Below are 27564 nucleotides of genomic sequence, written 5' to 3' on the forward strand. Positions count from 1 at the left end.
TTGCTAACCTTCAGTGTGCTGCTTAGTATACCAGAGCATGCAGGATGATTTGCACATCAGTTTTCTTTCTCTCTCTCACTGTGGGGAATTGTCTGTGTGCTGCACAACACTTTCCTTTGTTGATGTACAAAGTTTGCAGCAATCTCTTGGAAACCAGCAATGTGGAATTGCAGCACTGTTCTGAAATTCAACTGATAATGCTACAGACTATGTATTCCCCCTCCCATTTTCCAACAGTTCTTAACTTAAAACACTGTTTGGTCAATTTTTTTCTTTCCACAATTTGAAATTTGCACAATCTGTTGCCAGTGTGTAGGAAAACAGACTTCTTCCTATATATAATTTTACTGTAATGAGTTGAAACTTTCTGAATCAAAAAGTCTTGGGTGCTATTTAAGGTGCTGGTTATCAATGAAATAGCAAACAAAGTTTGATTATATTTTCTGTTAGTAAGTAGTAGATCTACTATGGCATTGTTCATGTTGGATGGAACAAGAACAAGGATGTTATGACAGTAGTATTATTAGGGAACACTGACTTACCAGCACTGGGGGTGAGTCTGTGACTTGCGAACACTAGGAAGAGGGCCAGGGTCCAGTTGTACTGGAAAGGGGTCTTAAGATCTAGTTGTATTTTGTAAGGGAACAGTGCAGATGGAGGTTCTGGGATTATTGGGAGAGGAGTCCTGGGTTCAGGGAGCATTGGGGCAGCTCTGAGATAAGAGAGCATTGACAAAGCAATATATGGGCATGTGACCACTGAGATGGGGTTCCAGGATTGGGGTGAGGGTCCTGGGGTCCAGCAGGATTGGGAAAGGGATTTTGGAGTACTAGGGGACCAAAGTCTAACAGTATTTGGGGTTGCGAGATTCTGGCAGTATTGTGGGGGTGGGGAGCAGGGTCTAGCAGCCTTGTTGGGAAGGGGATGCAGGAGAATGGGAACCAAACTACCATTGACTCAATGATAGGCAAGTGAAATCAAAAGTGAGGTGCAACAGAAATAGTGAGTGTGTTACCTATATGGGATGTGCATGCGACGTGCAAGACTTTCAATGTATGATATTGTATTCATGTCCTTTGAAAATATGCTATAAATGGATAGAAGTGGACGGTAAACAAAAACAAATCCTATTCTTGTTCACACAGCAGCATTTCTGGCTATGTATATTTAGTACTGCAGCAAAACAAATTGCATCTAAGGTTGAAAAATAATTCCTGAAGTCAGTATGTTGCAGAGTGGTGATAAATAAATATCACTCAAAAATAACAGTATACTTATTTCTGGAAATGTGCCAGTAGATTCTGAATCACTTGACTCATCTTGCATGGTGACCATATTTTGTTATAGTGATGCTCGCTGAAATTCTTGTATTTGTAATACAATTCTCTTTTATGCAACCCCTCCTTTTTATTTAAAATAAACTTGCATGCTATGAATGAATGATTTATCATATATATTAAGCATATATTTTAACACCTTCCTCTGATTTTTTGAAATAAACCGTTAAAAAGTTTAAACATTTTCTTTTTCTTTTATAGTATTTTTGGAGGCCATCCAACAGCTGCAGTAACATGTTTGCGCTGTGTCCAAAACTAAATTAGGATTTCATATTTTCTTCAGAGTAGACTGCAAAACCAGCTTACATAAGGTCTGCATATTGGCCTTGTCATATGTGGCTTTATGATGTGTACTTTCTGGAGTGATGCTGAGCCATACAGTCCAGGAAGATTCCAGGTTCAATCACTGAGCTGCACTGAATTAGCAGATCTAGGCTGGCTGGTCTTAGTGTCCCTGAGTTAGGGAGGGGCAAAGTCAGGCAAGGTTTCCACTCTTGATCACTATCTTGTGACTTACAAAAAAAAAAATCACGTGTGTTGGGGATATTCAATAGGACAGGATCAAGCTTGACTCTGATGTCCCACATAGTCGATAGATTGTTATTCACTGTCTGCAGCTGAAGAATTGCACTTGAGCGGTACTAGAGGGCTATCAAACCATACAGTTGCCACTTTTTGAGATAACTAGGGGCAAAATTAGCACTTAAATATAAAGATTAAAACAGTTGTCTGATCACCAAGAAATAAGATGGAATTCTGTAGTGTCCGATTATTTGTGTAATAAAACATAAAAAACATACAACTTTTTTGATAAAGTGTAACCATATAGTTAGTGGTATGTTATTTTGTTTTGTCTTTTTTGAGAATATTGTGTAGCATTTTAATAAATTTAAATTGAAATTCTCTGCAGTGCAACTAATGCCCTTGTTCCCTTGAGAACTATTTGGCACAATAGTATAAATATCTTTGCCTGTGAAGTGTCTAGGAATGCAGTTTGGAGTCTTGCTTATTAGCGATTGTTGTAATTTAAAAAAATATGGGTGGTAGGAATATGATGGAAATCTTAAAGTTTGATTTTCACTTTAAATGTATACATGTCTGCTATATCGGCTATAGATTCTTCTATCCATGATGCTTTAAGTCTTGTATATAATAAAAAGAGTTTTCAAGAGCCCTTCATTTTGGATGAAGATGCGGGGGAAGAATCAAACTGTCACAGGCTTTTGTTGGGGAAGGGATCTCTATGGCAGTATAGTTTTGCTGAGGCGCTCATTCTGTAGATACAATATCATAGCAGTGACTTGAGGTAATATGATTCAGTCCACAATATTAAACAGTTTATCCAGTTGCGACCTTAATCCCAGACAGTACTTCCTATGTCCTGCAGGGTTTAATAAAACCCCACACAAAAATAAAAGATCAGGTGCCTTGTTAAACAGTAGCAGACCTATACACAGTACATGCCACGTATTACCTCCCACTGGGCCTGTCCAAAACAATGTTGATCATTTTTGGTTCATTGTGCTAGTTAGCCCTACTGTTCCTTTTATGCTGCTACAAATTAAATCCTTTCATATATCATAGAAATATGATGCAATGTACCAATTAGAGGAGCATAAATATACATGCTTGGAAAAAGTTGCATCTAACTTCTGTGCTCTGATTTTGGAAATTTCCCAAGTTTGTGGTTCTGGTGGGGGGCGGGTAAAGTCTTATGGTTAATTGATATTCAGCTCAGGCTTTTAAATCTATCCTTGCTGCAAATTAAAAATCACATTTTTTGAATTTTTTAAGGTTTATTCTTCAGCCAAAAGTAGTAATTCACAATCAGCTCCTCGAAAAACAGAAAATAGCGGAAGAGAAGATCAAAGAGCTTGAGGTGAGTGCTGCTCAACCATGCTTTCAGTCTAGAACTTAAGTGACGAATGCTGGAATAGCGCTTTCTTTTTAAAACAAGTGAATTGCATATCTTGTAATGGCTGCGTCTCCTGCCCCTGCAAGGCTAACTCTATGTCTCTGTCTGTGCTGTGAGGAGAATGCTGAGAAACTCCAGGACGATTTCGACAGGTTGGGTGATTGGGCAGAAGCATGGCAGATGCAATATAACCTGGATAAATGCGAGGTTATCCACTTTGGTGTCAAAAACAGGAAGGCAGATTATTATCTGAATGGCAATAGATTGGGAGAAGGGGAAGTGCAACGAGATCTGGGTGTCCTTGTGCACCAGTCGCTGAAGGTATGCATGCAGGTGCAGCAGGCGGTTAAGAAGGCAAATGGTATGTTGGCCTTCGTAGCGAGAGGATTCGAGTACAGGAACAAGGATGTCTTGCTGCAGTTGTACAGGGCCTTGGTGAGGCCACACCTTGAGTATTGTGTGCAGTTTTGGTTGCCTTATCTGAGGAAAGATGTTCTTGCCATGGAAGGAGTTCAGCGAAGATTCACCAGGCTGATACCTGGGATGGCAGGAATGACTTATGAGGAGAGATTGGGTCGATTCGGCTTATACTCACTGGAGTTTAGAAGAATGAGAGGGGATCTCATTGAAACTTATAAAATTCTAACAGGACTGGACAGATTAGATGCAGGAAGGATGTTCCCGATGGTCGGGGAGTCCAGAACCAGGGGTCACAGTCTAAGGATAAGGGGTAAGCCATTTAGGACAGAAATGAGGAGGAATTTTCTTCACCCAGAGAGTGGTGAACCTGTGGAATTCTCTACCACAGAAGGCAGTAGAGGCCAATTCATTAAATATATTCAAGAAGGAGTTGGATATATTTCTTAAGGCTAAAGGGATCAAGGGATATGGGGAGAAAGCAGGGACAGGGTACTGAATTTGGATGATCAGCCATGATCGCATTGAATGGCGGAGCGGGCTCGAGGGGCCGAATGGCCTACTCCTGCTCCTATCTTCTATGTTTCAAGGCTCCATCCTCAACTATATGCTTCCCCTCTTGGTGGCATCATTCTTAGGCATAAAGTCAGCTTTCACATTTGCTACCAGTCTTAATTTGTGGACCACCACGGTATTGTTCATATGTTTAGCTAACATCGTTGTGAATGAACAAGAACTTCCTTCAGCTCAACAACAATAAGACCTGCTAAAATTTCCACTCCTTAGATTTCCCCCCCTTCCCAATTCCATCCCTCTTCCTGCTGCTTGCACAGACTGAGCCTAAAGATGGGCAACCTTGGTGTCCTGTTTGAACCTGAGTTTCAGTTCACATCTTGGCGATCAACAAGATAGCTTATTTCTAACTTTGCAATATTGTCCAACTCTGTCTTACATCATTTCCACTGTCTCAGAAATCCTTATCATTGTCTTTTTTGCCTTTTAGACTTGATTAATCCAACAGCTTCCTTGCTGGCCTTCTGAGTTCTATTCACAAATTGCAATTTTTCCAGAACTCCATTACCTGAATCCTATCCTATACTAATTCTTGCTTCCCTATCATCCCTGTCCTCGGCAAACTTCATTGGCTGTTTATCCGCCAATGCATTGATTTCAAAATCCTTGTCCTCGTTAACAGGTTCTTTTTTCCCCACCACAGCAACCTTCTTCAGCTTTTACGTTACAGCATAAGCCTTCCACTCTTACAACTTTGCCCTCCTTTGCATCCCCCCTTTCTTCACTCTTTTGGCTGCTGAGCGTTCAGGTGCCACAATCAGGAATGCTTTCACTACAACTCATCTGGCCTTCAAAAGTCTCCCCAAAACTGGTCACCACTCCATTTCCCAGCACTGCTCGATGTCCGGTTATTTTGCCTCTGTGAAGTGTCTTGGGAAGTGTTTTTATGTTAAAGGTGGTATTGTTACTTCATGGTTATTAACTTTGGTGTTTCCAGAACCAAAACAGCAAAATAACCAGTAGGCTTAAATATATGCAAGTACAATAAATTTGTAATTGCCTGCCAAAAACAATCTTCTGTTAAACTAATTACTGACATCGGGTTATGCTAGATATGATTTACTGAGTGGCCTAATAGCACACGGTTTAAAATGGAGACAAAGAAAGTACAGTTGATTCTAAAAACCCAAATATGCACAAAGGTTTCACAATATTCAATTAGTGACTAATAGCTAAGCTAAGGAATCACCAAATAGGGATAAAATATGGTTTTGGATAGATAATTGGCTTAAGATTAGGGAACAGGACAGCCATAAATGAGACATTTTCAGGCTGGGAAGAGGTTATAAGTGGAATGTGATTCCGGTGTGTGATTTGGGATCCTTGAGATAGATGTAAATATATTTTGAAGGTATCATAAGTGAAGTCTCCAGGTTTCCTGATGCCAGAACAGGAACAATTAATGAGGAACCATGAATCTACGTTCAGAAGGATTTGGATCCTATAGCTAACTGAGACAGCAGGTAGCAGATTCAGTTTCATGTGGATCAATGTAATATGGTATGGGAGCAATGAATCAAGAGGGAGCATGGAAGAGTCGTACAGCATGCTGAACAGGAAAGATCGCCACGGGTTATTGTGGATTAATTTATGAAACTGTCACCCTACTGCTATAGTGAAAAGGGCAAATAAGGTACTGGGTTGCTTCATTAGAGGCACAGAGTACAAATCAGAAGAGGGTTTATTAATGCTGTATAAGTGGCATTGATCGGACGACATCTTTCAGTACTATGTGCATATCCAGTCATCTAATTTCTGTGGAAAAGAAGAGACGTCGATGCAGCCTAATTTCAGTTTTTATGACGGGCATAATAAAGTTGGTCTAGGCAAGTTTTTCAGTACAGTGAAGTATTCAAATACCAGGGAGACATGAAAAATTAGGTATTAGATTTGTAGAATAAATGACCATAAAAGGTAATTGAAGGGAATAATTTTTTTTTTTAAAGTTCACCTCGATATGTTTCTGGAGAAAGAACTGAATGAGGGGTATGGCGGGTAAGTGGGGTTGAGATCAGTTGAAAAAGTATGGGCTTATTGGACATAATGGCCTTTTTCGTTCCTAAAAGAACTCCTGCTCTTGTGACATGACTTGCAAAAAGTAGGAGTTTTTCAGTTCTTGCAGAGCAATTCAATCTTGATTATAATTGCGGGGAAACTCTGTTATAGTTTATCCTTATAATATTAGTCACAGTATTTGCTGGAGTAACCATATGAAGGTCTGGTATAATTAGCAGGCTACTGCCTCTATGTAGCTGAGGAAAGCTCTTGGTGTTAGCTTTGGTGAAGAGTTGATGGTATGCCATTGACCTTTATTATTTAGAAAAGATGATGGCGACAACTGTTACAATGGTAAAATTGAACTCATTAAATGTTTTGTTGTATCAGCTGCTGTGTGTTATAGGAAATATATTCTGGAAATAACTAATTATAAATGGTGCCATATCTCTTGAATATAGTTTTGTATATGTGCTTGCATAAAAAGAATATTTAAAATACTGTGATGCCCCCATGGCCTACTGAGGTGATGTAGATGTTGTGGTACTGAAATGACAAGGGAGAAAGAAAGAACTTCCAGTTATATAGAGCGTTGTCATGTCCTCAGGATGTTCCAAAGTTCTTCACAACCAATGAATTACTTTTGAATTGCAGTCACTGTTGTGTAGGTAAATACGACAGCCAATTTGAGCACAGCAAGGTCCCAGAAACAACAACATTAAATGAATGATCAGTTAGTCTGCTTATAGTGTTGCTTAAGGAAGGAATGTTGTGCAGAACACTGGAGAACTCCATACCCTTCAGATAATGCCATAAAATCTTTTATATCTACTGGAACCAGCAGAAGGAGTAAAATATCCCATGGCGCTATTCAAAGAATGGCAGGGGAGTTCTCCTGGGGTCTTGGTCAATAATTATCCCTCAACCAACATCATGTTCATTTTCCTTATCTGAATTTGAGACTATGTCCTTGGTTTGTGGTTATGAGAAACTATTTATCAGGATTCAGTTTACCTATGCCCCTTAGAATCTTGAAAACCTCCAATAAGGTCTCCTTTCCCCTCTTTCTTCAGTGTCAACATTTCGAGTTGTTTTGTCATTCCTCATAGCTCAGATACCTAATCCCTGGTGTCCGTTTCATTACCCCTCTCTATATCCTCTCAAGTCAGAATTTCCCAGTGTAGTACAATGATGAGAATTGCGCATAGAACTTCTAGGTACAGTGGAACTAGTGCCTTAAAATACAAGCCTTCGTGACCTGTATTCTTTCCCTCTAGCTATATACCCCGAGATCTTGTTTCCTATCTATCCTGCTGTTGATTTCGACAAGCTGTCCATCAGTACCATTCGATCCCTCGCCTGTGTTCTGCCCTACAGTTTAATACTGTCCATCTCACCCAGTTCTTCATACCTACCCTATTCTCATCACCTTGCATTTCCCCACATCAGCCACTTGTCAGCACAGTCCCCCAAACTATCTCGATTGCTCTGTGTGATCTGCTTGAGCCCTGTTAATTGCAGCCCCTATTTGTTTTGGACCATCAGCAAACAGACAGCTTTATAACTTCCAAGCTCTACGACAGCTTCCAGACATCTATTTTCAAACACTACTTGCAAGTTGAGTGAAGTGTTGCAACCTAGTTAAAATCTGCTGTTTACTATTGATTTGATTCTGTTCAATTTGACTACTAATAAGCTTGATTTGCAGTTGTAGCTTGAAATATACTGGTTGCTAGAGTGCTATTTGTCTGTCAGTTGGAGAGATCATGAGCATACAGTGGTAATCTGTAGTATTTCCAGTATGCCTCATTGGAAAAAGGTGACCATACGATCTCCTACCTGCGATTATTTCACATCCAGAGGATGGTTGGAATCTGGAACTCACTGCCTGAAAGGGTAGTAGAGGCAGGAACCCTCAACATTCAAGAAGCATTTAGATGAGCACTTGAAATGCCATAGCATACAAGGCTACGGGCCAAGTGCTGGAAAATGGCATTACAATAGACAGGGCTTGATGGCCGGCGTGGACACGATGGGCCGAAGGGCTTCTTTCTGTGCTGTATAACTCTGACTATTTTGGTGTATATGGAGTGTGGACTTGCCTGCAGAAATGGCCCTTAAGGGATGAAGTCTGTGGACCTCGCCCAATTCGTTACAATCATAACATTGCCCCTGTGTTATTTTGCAAATTGCCTTCCACCATACTGATGGAGTGCCATGCACAACTCCTCTTTGCTTTCTCTATTCCTATTCATTTTTAAGCAGCAAAATAGCCATTAACAATAAAAGCTGCTCAATTTTCTGAAAATAATATTTCTGCATTACAGTTATCACAAGTTTTTCTAACTAAATTCAAGCGCATTCGTTTGTAAATAGTCTAACTATGCGTGTTCATATGGCTTAACATTTTGGTATAATAAAGGGAACACCATACATAATCCATTAAATATTTTTCACATTTTATTGTTTTCGCATCAGAATCTCACAGCTGGAGTTGTTTTCTCTTCATTTACTTGAAGAGAATGTTCATAGTGTAAATACTTTAAACCCACATCACACAACAGTAGACTAAAATCTGTATTCTTTCCAGGCACACACGAACAAATGCACAAAGAAGTGTTGTAAACTATTAAAAACTTTTTTTTTTAAATCACTTGACTTAATTACCTAATTCTTTTTCTGATTAAGTTGTAATGTAAGGCACAAACATTATACACATAGGTGGTGTATAATATCTATTCTACTGCGATACTGATCAAAACTTGCATGCAAATGATCAGTTATCTATTCCAGTGAGGTTCATGACATATCCTTTGTGTTATAACAACTTAATTGCAATGTGAATTTTGTGAAAATCATCTTGTGAATCATTATTTACTTTGAAAAAGTTCTTTTGTGGCTCCTTTTTGTATTCATTCAGAAAACATCTCTATTCCAAAACTTTCTCTGATGTTCAGTGGTGCGGTTTGTAATTTAAACATCCTTTCTGAAAATGTGATCTACAGTTTGAAAACACCACATCATATGGTCGAATGATGTCGTTTGCAGAAGCCAGCATCCTGTCAGGAAATTGTGTTGTAATGACAGTAAGGCTTTTCAGATTTGGGAACAGAACTGTACAGCTGAGTGTGTTTTCTTTTTGAAATGTCATCCCAAGGGTTATAGTATCCTGAGATACTCCATTATTTACCAGAAAGATATTCAAAATTGTAGCTAACTGTTTCACATGAGATTAAAATTAAATACAGATTTGAGTTCCCCTTCTACAGTTCAGAGGTTACCTGAGTGTCTTAAATTGTAAATAATACTGGATGTGGGTAGCTTCCTGGGTATGGGAAGCTGATCTAGAGTTGTGTAAAGATCTTAGCTGTGAACAAACTTAGTAACTGCTTCATATAAATTAATGAAACAGTTTTAATGGTATGGCTCAATACCAGATTGTTCCCATGCTCAACTTGCTAGCCTCCACCCTCCACAAATACAACTTATTCAGAATGCCATGGCTTGTGTCCTTGCCTGCATCATCCCCGTCCTCATGAAACTCTTATTGGCTGCGAATTAACTTTTAAGATCTTTGTTGTCATAAGTCTTTCCTTGACCTCATTCCATCATACCTCAGCAATCTCTTCCAGTTATATGTCCCTCCACCCACTCCCTCTGCTCTGCCATCAGCATCCACTCCTCTAGCCACTATGCTTCCACATTCTGGAGCTCTTTTTTCTCAGTATTCTGCCTTGTCATCTTCCTATAAACCTTCAAAAGCTCCATAAAAACTCTATGCTTTTGTCCTCCAACCCCCTTTTCCTTTCCCTTTCTGCCTGGTGGCTATTCATTGTGTACCGTCCTGAAAAACAGTCTGAGGAATGTCATGGAAATTATTGTATGTAATTTCAAGTTTCAGTCTTGTCTCAGTAGTAGTATTCTTGTTTTGAGTCAGCAGATTGTGGGCTCAAGCCCTACTCCCTGACATGAGCACATAATCTAGGCTGAGACTTTGGTGCAATACTGGGGGAGTACAGCATTATCGGAGATGATGTCTTATGCGATATTATACTGAAGCCTTGCCTGCATAAGTGCATGTAAAAGATCCCATGGCACTATCTGAAAAAGAGTAGGGGAATTATCCTTCAACTAATGCCACCAAAAACAGGATCTTACTGTGTACAAATTGGTTGCCACCTTTGCCTAAACACTTTACAGACAAATTAATTTTTTGAATGTTTTTGGACATCCTGAGGACGTGAAAGGTACTATACAAATGCAGAGTTTAAAAAAATTTCTGGTAGTAGAATTTTTGACAAACAGCTTGGCTCGGATTTTTCAGTCAGCGGTGAAGGAATGGCGCTCGCTGTTTACCTCGCTGACATGCTCACAAGGTTTCCTCTGGCTTTTAAGTGGAGACTTGCTCTAATCCAGTGTCTGATCCAGTGCGGTGCCCTCTACAGGGGATCTGTGGCGTCTGAGTAGGCCAAGTAACAGTGAGGCTCTTTAACCAATCAGATTGAAGAATCCTCACTGAAACACGCAGGGGGGCGTTTTAACCTGAAAAAATGGGTGGGTTGGGGGAGTGGTGGAAGTTAAAGTAATAAAAATCTAAATCCCAACACAACCCGCCCACTTCCGGATTTAACGGAGGTGGGACTGGGGGGGGGGGCAGGCAGCCAATCCGCTGCCAGGAGGCGGGTTGGCACTTTAGATATGATAATGAGGCTCTGAAGCCTCTGATTTAACCTGCTGTACAGGTTGAACTGTGACCGGCCAGGGATCCCAATGCTGCAGCGAGGTGAGGACAGCCTCGGGGAGCACTCCTTGTACTTCCTCCCAGCCCCCCAAGCTAACCCACCATCGGCCTGCCCCATACAAACACCACCCCCCACCCCCGAGTTGGGGATCGAACCCCCCACGGGGATCAGCAGCCTGTCCCGCTCTTCCACCAATTTCAGTATGACCTTGCTGCTGGAAGATGCATGTTAATGATCTTCCTTCTGATCGCATCTCCCCTGTGGAGAAGTTCCTTACCTATGTTTGGTCGTTCAGAGTGACTGCTGCCAACATACCAGAAGCTGCTGCCAACGTACCGGAAGCTGTTGCCAATGACTGGAAGTTGCGCAGAAGCGTGCTGCACAGAAATCTTGCTTAAGTATTAATGTATACTAATGTTGTAGTTTTGCTATTGCTACTGTTTCTGCTTTGTTTCCCCGGAGTCCGTGTGTCCCGAAGGCCCGCTCTATTCCCAGCTTTGTTTCCCCGGAGTCCATGTGTCCCGAAGGCCCGCTCTATTCCCGGCTTTGTTTCCCCAGAGTCCATGTGTCCCGAAGGCCCGCTCTATTCCCGGCTTTGTTTCCCCAGAGTCCGTGAGTCCCGAAGCGAACAACCAGAAAAACACTGAGACTGCGCATGCGCAACTACTTCTACTTTGTTGGCAGCAGTTGCTGCCTTGATCTTTGTACCTGCTTCCCTGGCTGAGATTATTAGCTTGACGTGTAGAATTTCAGGTGCAAACCTGCATTCTATCAAAAAGCTGAAGGATGAGACAGAGTAGATAGAAACAAGTGATTGAAGGGGCTAGAATGAAAGGACATAGATTTAATGTGAGAGACAGAGAACAGGAGTAAGTTTTTTTTTACACAAGGTTGTGAGGCTGTGCAATGCACTTAAGAGACCATGTCAGCATTTAAGAATTGATTAGTTAGGTGGTTGAAGAAAAAGTGAATAAAGGGATATGGGAACAGGGCAGGCAAGTGGGATTATAAGACTACTGCTTGTGCAGAGGATAAGCAGCAACATGGACTGGATGCTTGTTAAAACTATATATTTGTGTATCTAAGCATAATGCCCAGTAGCTTCTGCCTTTGGCAAACTGGGAGTGATAATTTTACTAATTGGCCATAATCCCATTTATTCCCCTGTTAATGTATTCAGTTGGATACATTGTCTGAAATGAGGGCGTTACCTGAAATTGATAAACATTTTACGACTTTTTGAATGTAACATCCCTTAAAGATTGATTTGAAAAATGTGATAGTGTGCTGAACATAGAAATTTATTGCAATAAGTGAAATTGCTGTTAGTTATTTCAGTTGTTAGAATATATTGACATGTTTGGAGTGACACATTGTTTATCACACCAAATAGCGTAGTAACCACAGTATTTGGGAAAAGAAAATACCGTGCAACATTTTAACCCCTCTACATTCTGTAAACGCAATGCTGTAAAAGAGGTTTTAAAGATTTTGTGAATTGACATATATCAAAATTTAATAGCTTTGTCCACTGCTGATCAAATTTTGATCGCACTGTATGCACTGAAAGATACAACAATGTAATCAAGATTACAATCATCAATTATTTTCAAGTTTTAGAAGACTTTTCACCTTTTATTTTAGATTCGAGTCTGTAATTATTTTGGGTAAAATAACATGGTTTTCTAATACAGGAAACTCTCGATTTACCGGCACCTAAATAACCGGAAATCTCTGTTAACCGGCAAAATTCAGGAGTAGGTTCAAGTAAGTTTTACTTCATATTAGTGGCAGTTCCTGGATCTGTGACTGTGTAACTGGGGTTCGTGCTAAGCAACAGGGATGCTTGGTCTGTGGCCGGAGTTCCTGCACATGTTGGGAAGCCTGGATTTGTTGCTGTGGATGGAGCTCTTGTACCTTTTACTATACCTCTCTGTAATCCGGACTTTTTGATAAACCGGCACCACGCCGGTCCCGTCGGTGCCGGATAATAAAGAGTTTCCTGTATGTATCAAGTGACTAGTTTTATTCTTAATCTACTAAATTCCTTTTTTAATCTAATCCCATGATTGACCCATGGTAAGAATCTATGTTTTGCAACTTTATAAATACTGTTTACAAATTCGGGCCTCCTTAGTTTAATGTTTAGGCCACTGTCTAAAACTAATATTTGAAGAGTGTAGAAAGTGATTATTAGGGATCCTGATACAGTGGCTGGTTGAGTGCACATGATCTTTTCTGTATGAAGCTATGCTGGGCACTTGATTTGGCAGACGTGTGCAGAATGAATTACTAAAAATAATCTCCTTTGCGGGGGCTTTAGGCTGGTGGTGGTTACTGATGTAATGCATTGAATGTAGTTCTTTGCAAAAGGGCAGAGGGGAAATAACACATTTCTGGTAGGAGTGGCATTTCTTTAAACTGCTGACGCATTCAGCTGTTTGTATCTGTCTCTTCCAAAAGCCTGGACCCAGAATGTTTTCCCCCACTGATTCCTTTCTAAAGTGAACAAAGCTACCTCTGTAATTGGCTGGAGAATTTGAAAGTTTTATACAAAGCTAAAGTACTTGTGTGAAGTTCTTTTTGTTTGAGTCCTTTACTGTGTGTGTGAAATATGGGGCACATTGTGCCTAATGCCCTGGAACAGTAGAGTCATTTTCTGATAGAATGTTATGCTTTTTAAGTTTTACAGACACCGGTATTATGTTGGTAACTACTTAGAATTGTTATTGGCTTCACTGCGCCCAACTCTTTTTCCCCCCCCCCCCCCACCCCTGCCACACACATCCCACCACCAAAGATAAAATAGGAAACTTTTTCTCGGTGGTCTAAAGTTTCCTGCAGCAGAACAGACGAGATGTGGAATAGTGCAGAGTCATTAGGCCTGAATGCATTCCCGCTATCTAACATGTGGGTAGATTTTCTTTCTTTCCAAAGGCTTCAGGGTACCAAATGGAATGTATCTTAAGCACCAAAATGGGGACAAAATGTGAGCTGATTGGCATGCTCTGGGATGCACACTTTCAGCTTTATGTTCATGAAGTTGGTCACTTTAATTTGGAGTTCCTCAAGATTTCTTGCTGCGCCCTTAGTTTTAAAGAGAGGGGAGTCCTTTGCATCTTTCTTTCTCTGGCCCAAATGTAATTCTTATATTTCCATGTCGTTCTTTTGAGAAACACCCCTCATTGTTTTAACCCTATGTATTGAAATCTTACCAAATATGATGAGCTTAGATGTTCTTCTGGTGACCTGATTGACCTGTTCAGTCCATGTCGCCTAGAAAAAGGTTGGGCCATGGTAATTATGGTCCAAGGCTTCATCCTTCCAGTGACTTTGATTGGTGTAAGAATCACATTATTATTTGTATTATTGTCACATTATTACCAGTGACCAATCCCTACTCCTGCTTTGGAGCCAGCATCCTGTTTTTTTATGGCCCTCCCTGCTTGCTCTCTCCTGGAAAGAGTGGCTGGAAGAATTGGGATGGCCAGCAATGCCAAAGCAGAGAGCCAGACTCCTACCCAAGGCCAGGTCTGCTGAATACTATGTTTATGCATATTTTGTACTTGTTTGCGGGGAGGGTCCAAATGAACACTAAAGAACTTAATATGTTGTGTTCAATGAACTTTAATTAAAGTTGTGCAGAGCACATTACTTTTATAGTGAAATAAGCTAGATATTTGACAATGCTCAGGTTATATTAAAAATGACTGATTATATTTCACTTTATTTTGGCTAATATCTGTTCAGTATTCTTTTATGGAGTGTAGTGTGTATTTGGTGAACTTTAATTTCTGCACCCTTTCTAATACTTGTAATAGTAATTTGTGATTTTTGTTTTGTATTAAAATGTCACGTCAAGAAGACACCGTTGAGCAACACCTTTTTTCTTTGTTTTTAGATAGCACCACGGAAAATCAACTACAGGAAACTTTGTGCTATCCGGCACCGACGGGACCGAGCTGTTGCCGTTCCCTCAAAACTGCCGGACAAACCAGCGTTAATGTTGAAGCATACGGAACTTTTCAGCTCCGTATCTGGCAACAAACACTGTAGCAACAGCTTCTAAACAGTCGGCCGTACCTTGGAAGCGTCTCTGTCGCTTAGCAACAGCTTCAGAGAGACTTTACAGAGCCTGACTGTTGAAAAAAGCCACAAGAAGAAAAAAAAACGCCACGAGAAGAAAAAAAAACGAACAAAACGGCTTCTGATTTTTGCCGGTGGCTCGAGCTTGCCGGACATTTAGCCTCCGGATAACACAAAGTTTCCTGTAGTTCTTTTTGAGACATATTTTCATATTCTTATTTAAACTTGACTGATTAAATATATTATTAAAACCAGCTGTAACTTTTAAACACTGCTTTGTTTGTTTATCTTCAATCCAAATAATTTCGGATATCCTGAGGATGTGCTAATAAATATGTGCTTTTTTTAGGGGGGATACAGGAAGGCCCATGTCCTACATTCTTCTGCCCCTTCTCCTCATTACTGCTGATGAAAGAACTTGCATTTATACAGCGCTTTTCACAACCTCAGGATGTCCCAAAAGCTTGACAGCCGATTAAGTACTTTTGAAGTGTATTCACTGTTGTAATGTAGGGAAAGGTGTCAGCCAATTTGTGCACAGCAAGCTCCCACAAACGGCGATTAGAAAATTACAATATAATTTTGTGGTGAGAATATGGAACTCACTACCACATGAGATTAGCATAGATGCATTAAAGGGGAAATTAGATAAGTACATGATGGTGAAAGAAATAGGATATGTTGATAGGGTGAGACATAGTAAGATGGGAGGAGGCTATTGTGGAGCATAGACCTGATGGCCTGTGCTGTAAAATTCTGTTTAATCTGTTTTTTAGTGTAACCCCTTCACGGTTCTCTAGATATATGTGAGATGTGGTCTCTGTTGTAGACAGTATTCTATAGTCCAGTAAGGAGATCACTACTACAATGGCTTAATTCTAATTATCTTACTTTATAGTTTTAATGTCAGACAGTATAAGAAGATTACGGGTCAATGACCTAAATCAGACATTTGCATACATTAGAATGAATCTAGACATAATAAACATACATTCTCCATTTATATGGATTCAAAGGAGAATCTGTCCCTGTGTCCAAATTCGAGTGCACTCTTTCGTTGGCGCGCTTAAGTTGGAGCTCATGGTATGTATAATGTCTGCAAGACTTACGACTCCGAACCCCTTCGTTGAATTCTCTTCACGATCACTGAATCCCACTTTGAGTTCTGGATGCAGAGCTACTAATACGAAGGGCGGCGGCCGAGTTTGGAAGCCCGGGACAGGATGCGGCAGCCATTTGCCTCCTGAGCCCTCTTTTCAGAGCTCCTGCCCTCTTCTTCCAGTCGCTCTTTTTTTCCCGCTCGAAAAACCCGACTCCACCCCTTCCTCCTGGGGTTTCTGCCTGGAGACTGCGCAGCCTCACTGTCTGCAACAGTTGATACTGGTGCAGAATTATGGAAAGTCTGTTCTTAGTCACATTGTGTCCTTAAAAGTTCTTGCCGTACCTTCACATGGGCAACTTTAACCCAGGGATTTATAACAATGATAATACAGTGTCTAAGTTAAAGATTGATAACCATACTTAGCGTACATAACATTTCCAGTGGGTATTACACTAGTGATGTTGGTCGAGAGATAAATGTTGGCTGGTACACCCCTGCTCTTCATTTCTATGTCCACCTGAGAGGGCAGAAGGGGCCTCGGTTTAACATCTCATCTGAAAGAGGGCACCTCTGACACTGCAGCACTCGCTCTCAGTGCTACATTGAACTTTCAGCCTAGGTTATGTGCCCCAAGTCTCTGGAATGAGACTTGATCCCACAACCTTCTGACTCAGGAGAGTGATACCACTGAGTCAGGGCTGACTCACTAGTCCACGGGCCCCATAAAACTTCTAGATTCCCCTCTCCCCAATATTCCCACAGTCAGAGTCCCTCCCCAGTACTTGTGCATCCCAGAACATTTTTTAGAACGCAGGTTTTTGCATGTATGTGAGAGAGTAAGGAGAGAAATACAGACCTTTTATGTTTCAGACTAAAACTGGCATAAATCAGTTATGCACAAATTTCCTCAGAAAAGAAATACGCAATACCACTCTTACGCTGTAGTTTCACTGAATAACGTGACTGGCACATCATAACAAGCTCTCTTTACGTTCAATTAAAAGAAAATCTTTATACAAATACATGTTTTTTGTATTGGTGTATTTTAAAATAGCCCTATAGAGTAGCAGGGGCATTTACACACGAGCTCCAGTTTGAGCCCTTTAAGCAGCACGGACACGCAGCACTCCAGGGAACTCGCGCAGCCGGCTTGCCGGCTTTTCAATGCAAAAACCGCACTTGCGCGGGATTTTGAATGGGCCATGCAACTCCTTAAAGGGGCCATGTGGCGCCAACAAAAATTACAGGGAACGTTGGGTGTCATGTCACTCCAAAGCAACTACTGGTCTCAAACTGGTACCTGTAATATAACAGCACCACAAATCAGTCTTTCGTTCCCTGTCAGCAGGCAATTAACCAGTGACCACGTTTTGAAATGTAACCAGTTGGAATTGCAACAAGGTTATTGGAAAAAGCTGTAAAATTACCACATGAGCAATGCAGTGGCAGATGTTGATAGAATGCAGTTTTGCACTTGCAATTCCACAAATGTCAAGCTGATAATCTCAGCCAGGGCAACAGGTGAAAACAGTAAACAGAAGCAAGAACTTCTCCACTGGGGAGATGCTATCAGAAGGAAGATCAGTGACGTGCATCTTTAGCATGCATCTTCATACTGAAATTAGTGGAAGAGTGGATCAGGCTGTTTAGCTGCTCTTTTATCTACAGGCAGTGTGCAGACGAGTGTGACGAGGTGGGAAAAATGGAGGGTGAAAATACAAGTTCTGACAAAGGGTCTCCAAGCAAATTGTTATCCTATCTTTTCTCTTGCCAGATATTTCAGAAAACAAAATTTTCTGCTTTTATTTTTTTTTAAGTCAGTGCTATAAAACTAGAAATACAAGATGTTAGTCAAAAATTCTGTGGCCAGAAATGTTGTAAAAATAACTTGCATTTATATAACACCTTTCACATCCTTGGGACGTCACAAAGCAGACAATTAATTATTTTTAACAAGTGTGGGCACTCCTGTTCTCTAGGCAAAGGCAGCAACGGACTATTATATCTTATAAGCCTTAAAATATATTTGTTTTAAATATTGGAAGAAAAAGACTTTTCGGGCCAGCTCTGCTTCTGGAAGGGCCTGCTTGTTCCTAAGGCCCTGACCATGTTCTAAATCCCGGGGTCAGGCTCATTTTCATGAAGTTGGACGCTGGCACCACTTCAGGGGGTCCCTGGGTATTTGTCCTGTGGGGGACAGGACATTGAGTGACACCTTGTTGCTACATCCGGGGTGGGCTGTTCTGGCTGAAGAACATCCAAAAAGTTTTTTGAGGAAGTTTCAATTTGGAAGTTGCAGTTAGGAAACTAGCATTTTGGGCCCTATTTTTGGCAGGATGTTGGCACACAAAGATGCCTACATCATGCAGGCGTACTCTGCGTCGGCACCAAAGGAGATGGAACTGGCAGGTGATGTCATGCTGCCAGCCCTCCGCTTCTTCTGATGTCCGTACAGAAGGGGCGGCCGCAAGAAGTGCCCGTCCACATTGGTAACAAAATTTCTTTGTGTGGAAAAAATGGCAGAGACTCAGTAGAACTAGGTCCCACTTCAAATTCCAGTACCCCTACCTGCCTGGTTTATGCTGCTGAAGCAGAGGAATTTTAAGGCCTCAGTCTGTAAGACTCATGATAATTTATGCTTTTAGCAAATTTATTTTATTACTTGCTGCATTGATGTCTTTAGTGCACCATGGTGTCACTAAACACTCTTCAGATAGCAAGCTCTCTCTGGTCCTTCCCCTGTAATAAATGCATGTTACGATGGGAAGTGTATCCTGCTATTAACACATTTTATGTGTACTGCTCCCCCCCCCCCCCCCCAAAAGAAAACTGGTGAAGTATAAACAAGTAAAATATGAATACGGGTGTCCACATAGTCTCCTCCTTTTATGGGATCTTATTCGTATATTGAAAATTTATCCTGTTGATGCCATAACATGCAATTATTTTTATCTGGAAACGCACAGTTCAGTCAGTATCTGTGGAGGGAACACAAGTGAACGTTTTGGGTGTAACCGTTCATCAAAATAGTTCAGGTTGCATCTGAAATGTTAACTTGTCTGTTCTCTCCACAGACTGTCACAGGTCTGCTGAGCATTTCCAGTATTTTCTGTTTTGTTTCAGATTTCCAGAATATGCAGTTTTTCCTAATTTAAATTGTTCTCATCATCTCATTTACGTGCAGTTGATGACAAGTGGTGGATGTGCAGTGTATCAATGTAACCTGTCTGAACAAGCTTTGCTTGAGGATTTTGATGTTAGGCAAGAGGCCCAAAGTGTTCCTAAGCAACTTCATTCATGCGATTGGTATTACACTAAGTTTTTAGAGTAAAGATTTGGAAGGTGATAAAACCCGCTCGCTATGTTTCCATAGCAAAATCAGGAATTAACAAAAGCAGTGAGTATGTTTCTATAGATGGGCTTCAAATTAGTTTTAATTGACAACTTTTGACTTTATTGAGGTGGGAAGGAGAGTTTGTGTATTTCTCGACACTGCCTCACTTGAATCACTAAAAATCTTAGATAAGTAAACATTAAAAAAAGGAAATGCTGGAAATCTGAAATAAACACAGAAAATGCTGAAACACACAAATCTCTGTGTAAATCACAACAGGAGAAAAAATAAAAATGGTTTACCTATCACTTCCACCATCATTTGTGAAGGCTGACGTGAGAATATCTCCACCATTCTCATTCTCCAAAACCATATTTTTCTCCTTAATTCTTGACCAGTTGCCCTCGCTAACTACTTTACTTTTTATATGCTTATAAAAACCCTTGCTATATCCTTTTATATCACATTCTCCCACTTTTAGCCCTTCTGATTCTTTTCTCACCACCCCATCACAATTTAACAACAACAACTTGCATTTATATAGCACCTTTAATGTAGGAAAATGCCCCAAGGCACTTTACAGGAATGTAATTAGACAAGAATTGACACCGAGCCAAAGAAGGAGATATTATGACACATGACTAAAAGTTTGGTCAAAGACGCAGGTTTTAAGGAGGAGGAGGAGTTGTGGAGAAACTGAGGTTTATGTCAGGAATTTCAGAGCTTAGGGCCTAGGTGCTGAAGGAACGATCGCCATTAGTGGGGCAAAGGGAGTCAGAAGCGTAAGAGTCTAGAGTTGGAGGAACGCAGCGTTGGTATAGTCGAGCCTGGAGGTAACAAAAGCATGGATGAGGGTTTCATCAGCAGATGAGCTGAGGCAGGGCGGAGACGGGCGATATTCTGTAAGTGGAAGTAGGATATGGGGTCGGATTCTCAGCTCGGGATCAAATAGGATGCAGTAATTGCAAACAGTCTGGTTCAGCCTGAGTCAGTGCCCAGGGAGGGGATGGAATTGGTGACGAGGGAATGTGGAGGGGTCTGAAGACACTGGCTTTGGTCTATTCAATGGTTAATTGCAGAAAATTGCAGCTCATCCAGAACTAGATGTTGGACCAGCAGTCTGACAACACAGAGGCAGCGGAGGGATCAAGAGCAGTGTTGGTGAGGTAGAGCTGGGTGTCGTCAGCATACGTGTGTTTCTTGTGATTTTCTTTAGTATTTGAATGTTTGACAGCCAGCTATAATCAGGAAAGACACGTATTTGATTTCTTTTGTTTACATTAAACTTCAAAGGAGCTAGAAAGTATATCACATACATACTTGCTCCAATTCAGGGTGCTTTCTGAAGCCATCAGATACAGAAAAGCAGATGGCTTCATGGAAGGAGCTCTAAGTAGGGTTATGTTCAGGGCCAGTATTACTGTGAGATTTTGTGCAGGAGACACTATTGTTTTCTATGTTTTAAGCAGAAATAGCTAGATTTTGTATACTTAAATCTGTTTATCTTTGCAGCTGTTTTCTTATGTAATAGATATCATTAAATCTGTTTGATTGTTTATAGCCTAAGCTGTAGATCTGATGGTGTTTGTTCTACTGCCTTATAAGGCCAGAGCATGCGGAGTTAGGGGACAAGTGGCAGAATGGTTAGCTGGCTTCAAGACAGAAAGCAGAGAGTAGGGGTAAAGGGTAGCTATTCAGGTGGCAGAAGGTGGGTAGTGGTGTTCCACAGGGATCAGTGCTGGGACCACTGTTGTTCACAATTTATATTAACGATTTAGACTTTGGAATCAAAAACACAATTTCTAAATTTGCAGATGACACCAAATTGGGGGGAGGGGGGAGATAGTCAATACTGAGGAGGACTGCAACAAATTACAAAAAGACATTAATAAACTATCGAACCTTGGTTAGACCACACTTGGAGTACTGCGTTCGATTCTGGTCGCCATATAAGAAGGATATTGAGGCACTGGAGCATGTACAATAAAAGATTTACAAGGATGATACCAGAAATACAAGGGTATACCTATCAGGAAAAGATGAACAGGCTTGGATCTCTTTTTTTCTTGAAAAGGGAAGGCTGAGGGGTGACCTAATAGAGGTCTTTAAAATTGAGAGGTTTTGATAGAGTCGATACAGAGAGAGTGTTTCCACATGGGGAAGAGCAAAACTAGAGGCCATCAATATGAGATAGTCACCAAGAAATCCAGAAGGAAATTCTTTACCCAGAGAGTGCTGAGAATGTGGAACTTGCTACCACAGGGAGTGGTTGAAGCAAATAGTATAAATGCATTTAAGGGGAGATTTAAGAGGCTAGAAAAGCATATGAGGTAGAAGGGAATAGAGGGTTACGCTGATAGATGAAAGACGGGAGAAGGCTCGACCGCCGCATAAACGCCGTCATGGACTGGTTGGGCCGAATGGACTGTTTCTGTGCTGTATATCCTATGTAATCCTTCTGAAATCAGTGGTATCATGTATGAGCCTTTCATGTCCTTAAGATGTCGCAAAGCTTCACAGGGAATAAAGTGCAGTCACCATTGTTTTGTCGGCAAACATGACAACCAATGTAGGCACAGCAAAATTCCACAAACAACAAATGAGATAAATGACCATATAATCTGTGTGGTGGTGATGGTTGAGGTATTAATGCCAGCCAGGGCACTGCTAACTTTTAATATGTTACTATAAATAATACTCAAGTCAGTGTTAATTACTCTCTCTGAAGAAACGCTTTTGATATCAGTGCTAAAGTTATCATTCCATAATTTGAGCCTATACCCCCATGTCCCACTATTATGGCATACCTTGAAGTACTGCTATACCATTTAATATTTGCTATATCTCTAAGGTTCTCTGTTACCTCTTTTCAAGGCTAAAGAACCCAAGTTCAGTCATTACTCATAATTTAATCCTTTGACACTTAGGATCAGCCTTATAGTACTTTTTTTTTATTACTTCTAAGGTTTGAATATTTCCCTTGTGTCTCATTGGCCTAAACGAGACTCAAGGTGCGGTTTGACCAGAGCATGGAGCAGTTTCAACATAACATTATCTAACTTGTATTGCACTGATTTAGCAATATAATCCCCTCCCTAAACCTCTCTGCCTCTCTACCTCTCTCTCCTTTAAGACACTCATTAAAGCCTACCTCTTTGACCAGGCCTTTGGTCACCTGTCCTAATATCTCCTTGGATCGGTATCAGATTTTGTTTGATAATGCTCCTGTGAAGCACCGTGGGACATTTTGCTACATTAAAGGCACTATATAAATGCAAATTGTTGTTAAGTGATGATTCTACTAACAGGCCTAGATATCTTTCAACTTCTCCCTTGCTTAGATCAACATCATTCATAGAATATATGTGTCTCTTTTAAACTGATGTGCAGTAGGTTATACATTTCTATCTATCTTCTATCTATCTATATATGTAAACGGATACATCTGTCTGTCTGTCTGTCCTTCGGTGTGTCTGTCCGGCTATACACTCGAAAGTTATAGAGCGTACCTACACATGCGTTACATCAAAAGAAAGCTTACGATTCCAAAACGGTCGTAAGCGTATTTACGTTTCGACCGGACAAAAATTGCGCCCGCGGTATCCAAAAAAAAGTTCAAAATTCCGCTCCTTAGCATCTCATTATCCGTTCATTAGCAATAGAGTGATGTCGAGGTCGACCAATCGTATGCCGGGTTCCTGGCGCGTGTGGGCGGGCCCTCCTACATTCGAGTGATGGGACGATTGACCAATCCTACGCTTCGGTGACCTGATGGTCGACCAATCGGTGCGTGTGGGGGCGGGCCTTATCGTTCTGAACCGAGGTGAGTCGCCGCCATCTTGATTCCAAACTTTTCATTTCTTTTTCCCGCTTTCTGCGTGTTTCTTTTCAAATCTACATTTCCAGCAAAAAAAAAGTTGCTTTTAAAACACATTGTTTTTTAAAAAAGTTAATTAATTTGTAAATCTTTTCTCTAACCTCTATAACTCTCCTACCTTTCACCGTTTTTCCAGGCCCGGGGCCTAGGCTTCTCCAACTGCCAGCAGCGCAACTCTAGTCCCAGGCTCCCGGCGTAGATAGAGACAAACACTGGCAGAGGGGCGAGGGTGTGCTGCCTCAGCTCCATTCCCGGGGTCAGAAGGTGGGGAGGCTTCATAAGCAACTGGGGTAGGTTGCAAGCCCCGAATAATAATCTGAAGATCCTGTGTTTGCAGCTGAGGAAATTTCTTCTGCTGACAGCCCCAGGTTAACGGCAGCCATCTTTGTCAAGGAGGGCGAAAAGTTTCAGAGCGACGCCATTTTGATTCAGTGTGTAACAGAGTGTATGCGCGGCCATCTTAGTACAGGAACAGAGAGTGGGTGGGGCTTCTGTGCTCCAAATCGGGTCCTGGTGACCGAGACAGACAATCGACTGGGTGGGGCCTAATCTTTCCAACTGAAAAGCAAGCGGCGGCCATTGTGATACAACACACTGTAGGTGAGGACCCCTTTTTTTAATAAAAAGATTGGTGAGGTTGTAAAGTGTATGTTATAAAACATTTTTGGTAAATCTTTCTATAAGTACTTTAAGTTTCATGTTTCCCCACCCCTTGCTCCCCCCGCTCCCTTTCCCCCCCACTCCCTTTTTCCCCCCCCCCACTCCCTTCCCCCCCCCCCCCACTCCCTTTTCCCCCCCCCCCCCACTCCCTTTTCCCCCCCCCCCCCACTCCCTTTCCCCTGGAAGGCCCCTAGACTTTAAGGCTAGCAGGGCGGCCTTCCAAACTGTCGCATTTTCTCTTTCCACCTGTCCGTTCCCCCGGGGGTTGTAACTGGTGGTCCTGCTTGTGGCAATACCCCTAGTTAGCAGGTACTGACGGAGTTCGTCGCTCATAAACGATGAGCCCCGGTCGCTATGGATATAGCTGGGGAAACCGAACAGGGTGAAGAGGTCGTTCAGACATTTAATGACCGTGGCACTGGTCATGTCCGGGCAGGGGATGGCGAACGGGAAACGGGAGTACTCATCAATAATATTGAGGAAGTACACATTGCGGTCGGAGGAGGGGAGAGGCCCTTTAAAATCAACGCTCAGGCGCTTGAAGGGGCGAGTGGCTTTTATCAGGTGGGCCCTGTCTGGTCTATAAAAGTGCGGTTTGCACTCAGCGCAGACTTGGCAGTTCCTGGTCATGGTCCTGACCTCCTCAATAGAGTAAGGCAGGTTGCGGGCCTTGATGAAGTGGAAGAACCTGGTGACCCCCGGGTGGCAGAGGTCATTGTGGAGGGCCCGCAGTCTATCGATCTGCGCGCTGGCGCAGGTGCCACGCGATAGCGCATCCGGGGGGTTCATTGAGCTTCCCGGGCCGGTACAAGATCTCGTAATTGTAGGTGGAAAGTTCGATTCTCCACCTCAAGATCTTGTCATTTTTGATTTTGCCCCTCTGCTTGTTGTTAAACATGAAAGCAACTGAACGTTGGTCAGTGAGCAGGGTAAATCGTTTTCCGGCCAGGTAGTGCCTCCAATGACGCACAGCCTCCACAATCGCCTGGGCCTCCTTCTCAACAGCGGAGTGTCTGGTCTCCGGGCCTTGGAGGGTTCGTGAAAAGAAGGCCACGGGTCTCCCTGCCTGATTGAGGGTAGCGGCCAGGGCAAAGTCAGACGCGTCGCTTTCCACCTGGAAGGGGATGGATTCGTCCACTGCGTGCATGGTGGCTTTGGCAATGTCTTCCTTGATACGGTGGAAGGCTAAGCGGGCCTCTGCCGTCAAGGGAAAAGAGGTGGACTTGATCAGCGGATGGGCCTTGTCCGCATAGTAGGGGACCCACTGGGCATAATAGGAGAAAAACCCTAGGCACCTCTTCAGGGCCTTGAGGCAGTGGGGCAGTGGGAGTTCCATAAGGGGACGCATCCGGTCGGGGTCGGGGCCGATGACTCCGTGTTCCACAACACAGCCAAGGATGGCGAGGCGGTTTGTGCGGAATATGCACTTCTCCTTGTTATATGTCAGGTTCAGGAGTTGGGCGGTGCGGAGGAATTTTTCGAGGTTTGCGTCATGGTCCTGCAAGTCACGGCCGCAGATGGTCACATTGTCCAGATATGGGAAAGTGGCCTGCAACGCATTTTGATCTACCATCCGGTCCATCTCCCTTTGGAAGACGGAGACCCCGTTGGTGACGCCAAAGGGAACCCTAAGGAAGCGATAGAGGCGGCCGTTTGCCTCAAAGGCAGTATACTGGCGGTCCTCAGGGCGGATAGGGAGCTGGTGGTATGCTGATTTCAGGTCAATGGTCGAGAAGACGCGGTACTGCGCGATCTGGTTGGCCATATCAGCTACGCGGGGGAGTGGGTAGGCGTCCAGCAGGGTGTAGCGATTTATTGTCTGGCTGTAGTCGATGACCAGGCGCTGCTTCTCGCCGGTCTTAACGACCACAACCTGGGCTCGCCAGGGGCTGGTGCTGCCCTCAATAATCCCTTCCTTCAGGAGCCGCTCCACTTCGGTTTTAATGAAAACCCTGTCCCCGGCACTGTATCGCCTGCTCTTTGTGGCGATGGGCTTACAGTCGGGGGTGAGGTTAGCAAACAGTGTGGGGGGGGGGGGGTGACTCTGAGTGTGGAGAGGTTGCACCTGGTGCGCGGCGGGCAATTTGGGAGCTGCTGGCTGCGGACTGTGAGTGGGGGTAGGGGTCCACCGTACGCCATCGTAACACTTTTAAGGTGGCACTGAAAATCTAACCCCAGCAGGACGGCAGCGCAGAGGTCGGGCAGGACCAGAAGTTGAAAATGATCGTACACGGTCCTGTCTACTACGAGTGTCACTACGCAGTAGCCGCCGATGTCCGCCGACTGGGACTTGGAGGCCATAGAAATCCGCTGGTGCGCAGGCAGGACTGGGAGAGAGCAACGCCGCACCGTGTCGGGGTGGATGAAGCTCTCCGTGCTCCCAGAGTCAAAAAGGCAGATTGTATCGTGGCCATTTACCTTAGTGTTCATTGTGGAGCTGGCCAGCTGGTGCGGTCTCGCTTGGTCCAGTGTAACGGATGCCAGCGTAGGGGTCGGTGTGTCGCTGCGGGTATCAGATGAGGCGGTGTCGGGGGCCTGCTGCGTCCCGGCTGTCGTCCAAGATGGCGGCGTCCATGATCCCCATGTGGCTGGAGGCGTCCAAAATGGCTGCTGTACCAGTGGTTCGCACATGGCCGGGGAGGCCCAAGATGGCGGCCCGCATGGCCCACACGCGGCGCTGCTGGGGTTCGGGGTGGCTTTGGCCCTGCAGACGTTAGCGTAGTGTCCCTTCTTCCCGCAGCCCGAGCAGATCGCGTTTTTTGCCGGGCAGTGCGCTCTGGGGTGTTTTGCCTGGCCACAGAAGTAGCATTTCTGGCCTTGGGACACTGCTGCGGTAGTTGGGCCGTTGCTGGGGTGTGGCTGGGGTGGCACGGCGCTATGAGGCGGTCCTACCGTGTCCCAGGCTGTCATTCCCCGCGGCGTCCACGGTGCAGAGGAGTAGGCATCCATGCCCCGGTAGGCGGCATCCATGCCCCGGTAGGCTGCATCCAGTGATAGTGCGAGTTCAGAGGCCTTGTTGAGGTCGAGGTCACTCTGCTCCAACAGTCGCTGTCGGGTGTAATTGGATCTGTGGCCCGCTTCAAAAGCGTCCCGGATAAGTTCCTCTGTGTACACGGCGGCCTTTACATCCTTACAACCACAGGCCCGGCCAAACACAGACAGTGCCTGAAGGTATTCCACGGTCGATTCCCCAGGTTGTTGTTTACGACTCCCCAGAAGGTGCCTGGCGTACACTTCGTTCACTGGGCGCGTGTACTGGTCCTTGAGGAGCTTGATAGCGTCCGCGTACGAGGTCGCGTCTTGGATGACCGAGTACACTCGGTGGTTCACTTTGGAGGTCAGGACATCCAGTTTGTCCTCGTCCGATTTGATTGCTGCGGAGGCGGTCAGGAATTTTTCGAAACACTTAAGCCAGTGAGTAAACTTGGTGGATGAGTCCGCCTCCCGATGATCTAAGTCCAGGCATGCTGGTGTGAGGATCTTCTCCATTATAAAAATTTGTTAATAAAATTGATGCGCTATCAAT

The 27564-nt window shown here is 43.2% G+C and overlaps 1 protein-coding gene across 4 annotated transcripts in view; it reads left to right on the top strand.

The window, feature by feature from the left end:
- Nucleotides 1–27564, top strand: part of pfdn1 (prefoldin subunit 1) — a 105103-nt gene that overhangs the window by 17090 nt on the left and 60449 nt on the right. For all 4 annotated transcript variants that reach the window (XM_085995202.1, XM_085995203.1, XM_085995204.1 and 1 more), the window contains exon 3: nucleotides 3132–3216. In XM_085995202.1, the coding sequence (XP_085851328.1) occupies nucleotides 3132–3216 (85 nt within the window). The remainder of the gene's footprint in view (nucleotides 1–3131; nucleotides 3217–27564) is intronic.

Source organism: Somniosus microcephalus, chromosome 8 (assembly GCF_052327205.1).
Source record: "Somniosus microcephalus isolate GS21.2 chromosome 8, FLI_Smic_1.0, whole genome shotgun sequence".
In the NCBI taxonomy this organism is placed as follows: Eukaryota; Metazoa; Chordata; class Chondrichthyes; order Squaliformes; family Somniosidae; genus Somniosus; species Somniosus microcephalus.